This window comes from Suricata suricatta, chromosome 10, assembly GCF_006229205.1.
Source record: "Suricata suricatta isolate VVHF042 chromosome 10, meerkat_22Aug2017_6uvM2_HiC, whole genome shotgun sequence".
Classification (NCBI taxonomy): domain Eukaryota; kingdom Metazoa; phylum Chordata; class Mammalia; order Carnivora; family Herpestidae; genus Suricata; species Suricata suricatta.
This window is the reverse complement of record NC_043709.1, coordinates 16,349,358-16,355,914: the sequence shown is the minus strand read 5'-3', so window position 1 is coordinate 16,355,914 and position 6,557 is coordinate 16,349,358. Positions and strand designations below refer to the sequence as shown.

The 6,557-nt window shown below is 40.2% G+C and overlaps 1 protein-coding gene across 1 annotated transcript in view; it reads right to left on the bottom strand.

Moving 5' to 3' along the window:
* ALDH1L2 (aldehyde dehydrogenase 1 family member L2) overlaps positions 1-6,557 on the bottom strand; it is a 60,799-nt gene that overhangs the window by 11,184 nt on the left and 43,058 nt on the right. The window contains 2 exon segments of the mRNA XM_029953845.1: positions 64-209; positions 691-778. Coding sequence (XP_029809705.1) covers positions 64-209; positions 691-778 — 234 coding nt within the window.

The window sequence follows — 6,557 nt, the reverse complement described above, 5'->3', positions numbered from 1 at the left end:
GACTGTGCCTCCCAGGTGCCCCCCTCCAAACACATTCTATATAAAAAAGCAAAAAAGCAAAACGAAACCCTGGTTTACTAGGATCTGGAGCAAATCGACACACTAGAACCAATACCTTTTCATGATCTGTTTGCCAATAGCAGTGGACCCAGTGAAACCAAGTTTCCGGACATCAGGATGTTCAGAAAGGCGTTGCCCGGCTATGCCACCTGTAGAATTAGGGAAGAAACATAAATTTAAAAACATTATTCAAGTTCTTAGGGTGAGAGTGACTTTGAATTCATTGAAGCAGATTTCTAAACTTTCTTAGTTTTACATTTTCTATATTAATTACAAATTGAAAAAATCTAAATAATGTCCTCCATGCAATAATCAGCCCCAAAAGATGGGTAAGCCTTGCATTTTTCCTCTTCCAAGGTAATTTTTAAAAATTGAAACAGGCCACCTTATGCTAGTTTTACAATGTTGTGCAATTTCTCCTCCTCCCACCCTACCCACCCACCACTATAATTCTACTTTAAGATTGTTAGCACATGGTGAATATATTTATCCTTAATTATTTGATAAACTGTATTTAGCTTTAATATACTGTAGTTATAAGTCAGGACAAGACTCCAGTGGGAAAACAGCCACTCAGCGACTCCTGTACCATTCATTAGCTACAGCCAAGGGGGTCCTTTGAAGGCTTACCAGAGCCTGGAATGATGTTGATTACCCCCTTCGGAAAGCCTGCTCTAACGGAGAGCTCAGCAAACTTCAAAGCAGTCAAGGGCGTGACCTGAGCGGAAGCAGACCACGGTTACCTTCTTCAGACCCTGTCTCGTCCTTTAGACTCGTATCCTGCTTTTTCTTTCTGGTCGTTTCCTTTATTATTATTATTATTTTGATATAATTTCAGACTTACAGCAAAGTTGCAAACATAGTGCAAAGAATTCCTATATATCTATCATCCAGACTTCTCAAGTGTTAACATTTTACTACATTTGCCTTTTCCTCTTTTTCTCTTTATTTTTCTGTGTAAGAGTAAGACATAGGCATGCCCCTTTGCCTGTAAATACTTTTGTGTGCATTTCCTAGAAACAAAGAGTTCTTTTACATAACCACAGTACAATGATCAAAATCAGAAAATTGACATCTCATTAGAAAAGCTTATTCACAGACCTCATTCAGTTTTCACCAACTGTCCAAGTAATGCGCATTATAGAAAAAGGAAATCCAACATCATACATTGCCTTTCTGTGCAAAGTATTTTCTCTGGAAGAGGTTCTGAGTTTTCTTTTGTATTTCATTTCACTGACATTTCTGATAAGTGCAGGCTAGTTATTTTGGACAACGCCCCTTCATCTGGATTGTCTGCTGTTTCCTCATGATTTGATATGGGTTGTGCACTTGTTCAAGTGCAAGAACTTTGGCAAGAACATCACAGGACTGATGCTGGGTTCTCAGGCCACCATCACAGGAGACACATGCTATCAGATAGCCCCAGTGGTGGAAATGTTAACTTTGGTCATTTGGGAAAGGCGGTCTGCCAAGTTTCATCCCTGTGAGTTACTCATTTATACTTCATAATTAATAAATATTTTGTAGGAAGAGATTTCAAGACTATTTAAATATCCAGTTACTCCTCCAACTCCCATCCACTAGTTTTAGAATCCACTGATGATTCCTTCCTGGATCAGTTATCAAAAGGATGGCTGACAGATGGTGATTTTCTATCCTTCCATCCACATGCATTGGTTGGCTTTCCACTATAAAAGCTTTCTCTTCTCTGCAATTAATTAATTAATCCATGTGAATTTGTGGATTCTAATTTTATTCAATAATTTATAATGCTTTACTATTGTTATTTCTTTTGATGTTCAAATTGTTCTAGATTTGGCTGATAGAAGCCCCATTAGGATAGCTGTTGTGCCTTTTTTTTTTAAGTTTATTTATTTTGTTTTGTGAGAGAGAGAGAGACAGAGAGAGAAGGAGAGGAAGAATCCCAAGCAGGGTCCATGCTGTCACTGCAGAGCCCAATGTGGGGCTCAATCTTGTGAACCATGAGATCATGACCTGGTTGGAAATCAATAGTCAGATGCTTAACCCACTGAGCCACCCAGATGCTCCTGTTGTGTCTTTCTAACATGTTACAATCATTCTTTGAACATTTCCAGGCTTTTGGCTTAATAAGATGTTCCAGGCACATTTGTATTTTTCCCTGTTCCAGCCATTTTTTTAAGGAGCCTAGAGATCTTTCAGTAAAGAATAGTATTTAAAAATTATGATATAATGGAAAATATATATTGAGTCTTTGTCTCTGGCCCTGGCATACAGTTTCTAAAACGCTTGGACTCTCTGGTATAAAAAGTGTCTTTTGTATATTTATGACATGACTGGTAGCTAGGGGCCCTGAGGCAGTTTCAGTGTGGAGTCTGGTCACCAGACAGTCCAAGCCATGATTACATGGTTGGAACTTTCACGCTGACCTTGGGGAGGTAGGTGTGGCTGGACATTGAGTTAAATCACCAAGAGAGCTTCTGGGTTGGCAAACGCATCTATATGATGGGAGGGTGGTGCATTTGAACTCCACAACCTGAGCTCCTGGGCTCATGATCCTTCCAGACCTCAACCTATGTATCTTTTCATTTGGCTGTTGATTTTTACCCTTTATAATAGAGTCACAGTAAATAAAGTGTCTTCCTGAATTCTGTGAGCCATTGTAGCAAATCACACCTGAGGAGGGGGTCGTGGAAACCTCTGAAATATAGCCAGCTGGTCAGGAGTACAGGGAGCCCAGGGCTCACGATTGGCATCGGAAGTAGAGGCAGCCTTGTGAGACTGATCAAGCCCTTGACCTCTCAGGTCTGTGCTAATGCTCCAAGTAGTTAGTGTCAGAATTTACTTGAATTGTAGAACACCCAGCTGGTGTGTAGACAGTTAAAGAACAGGTTGGTTTGGGGGGAAGAAAAACCCCACACATTTGGTGTCAAAAGGGCTATGAGTAAAAAAAAAAAACTCCAGAACTTTAGAAACCAAGATCTGGACACTATTGAGGTATTGCTTCTAGGCCTTCTTGGGAGACAGAGTTGGGAAACAGCTATATGTTCGCTCATACATACATCCGTCTGTCTATCTGTATCTGTGTGTCTGTACCTATCTTCCTAGCCATCATCTTTCCCCAAATATACCTATATCCATTTCTTCATCTCTCTCTCTAAATATATTAAAACCCATGAGTTTGTGAACACCTCCATCCAGTATCTCAGGGTTCATTCAATTTTTCCCCTCTCATGTGTGTAACTCTCTTCTCCAACACTGAGAAACATGGCTTCCAATAGTCACAAAACGTTTACTGATTTGCTCCATCCTTAAATGTATAGGAAGCCATGTGAGAATTATTAAGCTATGTCCCTATGAAAAAGAAGCCTACTAACTAGAATTCAATGCTTACTTACAGTGATTTTGCCTTTGGACTGAGGACACATAGTCCAGATGTCTCTCAAGTTACTTGGATTAATGTTTCCTCATTTCCCTCAATGAGATCGTGTTTCTCTTGAAATATGGCTTAATGTCTTTGTTTTTATTCGTATTCATTTTTAGTGGTTTTGCCCCATCTGGGTTGATTATATTTCTTTTCTTTCTTGGTTTGTTCCTTGTCACAGGTGGGTACGGGAAATATGCTTCCAAAAGTGAGGAATGTACAAAAGGTACAGTCGGAAAAGTGTTACCCCCTGCTCCCCTTCCCTCTTTCCCTTCCAGCTGGTCTCCCCATAGCCTGTAGAAAATCAACCTCATTAGTCTACTGTGTATTCTTCCTATGTTTCTTTTGCTCACATGAACAGATACGTATCTTCTTACTTTCCCTTCTTTTTTACACAAAGATGGAATAATAGTGTCTCATTTTTAACATCGGTTACAACAATGCATAACTCAGAAGCAAAATGAAAGTTGCTATTTCCACACTCTTAAAAACCAATGCTGATTAGGTCTTGTTAGTGTAGTCCCAATGAACGGAATGTGCAGAAAGGTCCATGGAGGTGTGAAAAGAGAATAGTAGAGCTTCTATTTACATATTTTAATGGACAAAGATATGCAGTAAGTCAATCACAACTAACATCTATTATATGGCTGGATAATGATACTCTCACTCCGTCTGAATGAAGGCCAGAAGGTCATGGGTCATAAAGGCATGTCCAAGAAAGAATGGGAGTTCACAAGGCCAAGGGAATGACAGTGGTTTCCCCACTTACTCATTTGCTTTCAGAATATTGTCACATCTTGAGGTTTATAGGCCTGGTTACATGGATTTACAGGCTATGTATTATTAAACTAGCCCAACCTTCATAAAACAAATAAATGGCTGAAAAAGAAACTGCACAACAAAAAATAATATTATCAAGGCAACAGGCAAACAATAAGCAAAAGGCAGGGCTAACCCTTTCCTTCTAGTAACACGTCCACTGCAGTAACCTGGTGAGGTATAAAGACTGGAGGTCTTATTAAACTCAATGAGAAATTGGCCTCAAACACTTAAAATCATCAAGAAGATGTCTGAAACGGTAGATTTATGTCTACTCCAGTTAAAGACGATCCTAGCCCAAAGGGTATATTATTATGACTTTGTATGAAACCACGATTAGACAGACATTTAAAAACTAAGTATCCTGGATTGATGGCCATTCTTTTCAAGTAAGAACAAAAAGATTTTTATACCATTAATAAATAAAATAAAACAAACGGTTTCATCCTCATCTCTTCCCTTTTCATTTCTGTTGGCTTTCTTCCATTTGGCTGCTCGGTTTTCCAGCAGGACTATTGGTTTAAATGATATATAGAAAAGCTTCTAGCAGTGCTCTGGGCAAGAGTAGGTCATTGCTAACGCTCTTATTACATGAATAAAGTGGTTGTAATCTGTCAGATCTGGACCAGGCCAGGCCACAGGAGTCTGTACCTTCCTTTCAGGCCACCTGATTCAGTCCTCTTGACAGTCACACAGGGCCTTAATACTGGAAATAGTTTCTTAGTATCATTACGTGATATTATACAATAAAATAAAAAGATATCAGGGTGCCTGGGTGGCTCAGTCAGTTAAGCGTCTGACTCTTGGTTTCAGCTTGGGTCATGATCTTATGGTTCATGAGTTCAAGCTCCGCACCAGGCTCTGAGCTGACAGTATGGTCCTGCTTGGGATTCTCTCTCTCTCCATCCCTCTATCCCTCTCTCTCTGTCTCTCTCTCTCAGAATAAATAAATAAACTTAAAAAATATAAATAAAAAGATATCTACAACAGAACAATAACAACTTTGGGTCTTTCATTTACAAGATTAAAATTATCATTGGGTGGCTCAGTCAGTTGAGCGTCCAACTTTGGCTCAGGTCGTGATCTCACAGTTCATGAGTTCAAGCCCCATGTCGTGCTCTGTGCTGACAGCTCAGAGCCTAAAGCCTGGAGCCTGCTTCAGATTCTGTGTCTCCCTTTCTCTCTCCCTTTCCTATACACGCCCTTCCCCTCTCACACTCTGTCTCTCTCTCTCAAAAATAATAAACATTAAAAAAAAGATTAAAATTATCATCAATCATTAAACTGTCAGGTATTTTTAAAGTTTTTTTTTAATGTATTTATTTTTGAGAGAGAGAGAGAAAGAGAGAATCCCAAGCAGGCTCTGCACCGAGATCGCAGAACCCAATGTGGGGCTCAATTCCACAAACTGTGAGATCACGACCTGAGCTGAAATCAAGAGTTGGACGCTTAACTGAGCCACCCAGGCTCCCGTAAACTGTCAATTTACAGTTGGAGTCAGACTGTAATTTCCATGGGAAGAGAAACTTTGTGCATCTTTGTCTTATAGATAGCTGGCAATTAGTATGCCTTCAGTGAATGTTCATAATTTTTAAACATTATATATAATCATCAGAATTCTTCACTATTTAGCACTCTCATAGGATACCATTTAGTGATTCTCAACTCTGACCATATCTGAGAAACAAATGTGAAGCTTTCAAGCAATACTATTTCCTTGGCTCCAAACTAGACCAATTAAATCAGCAACTCTGCCAAGGGAGCCTAGCCAGCAGTATTTTAAAATAAGAATTCCAGGGGCGCCTGGGTGGCTCAGTCAGTTAAGCCTCCTACTTCGGCTCAGGTCATGATCTCATGGCTCGTGGGTTCAAGCCCCGCATCAGGCTCTGTGCTGACAGCTCAGAGCCTGGAGCCTGCTTCAGATTCTGTGTCTCCCTCTCTCTCTGCCCCTCCCCCACTCATGTTCTGTTTCTCTCTGTCTCAATAATAAATTTAAAAGAACATAATAAAATAAAATAAGAATTCCAGGTGGTTCTGACCCACAGCCAGGATTGAGCACCCCAGGCTAGGTTATCTGCCTCTCTTAACTCTGGGAGCATCCTGCTGTTTAAGGAGCAGTGCGACCTGGGGACATGGCACTCCTATACTCGCCAGGGGATTGGTCCCATTTCCACGGAAGCATTTGTCATATCTGTCACACAAAGACATGCGTCTTTGAGTGACTCGGCTCTCAGAAACATATCCTTTAAATATACTTGCACATGTGCATAATGCC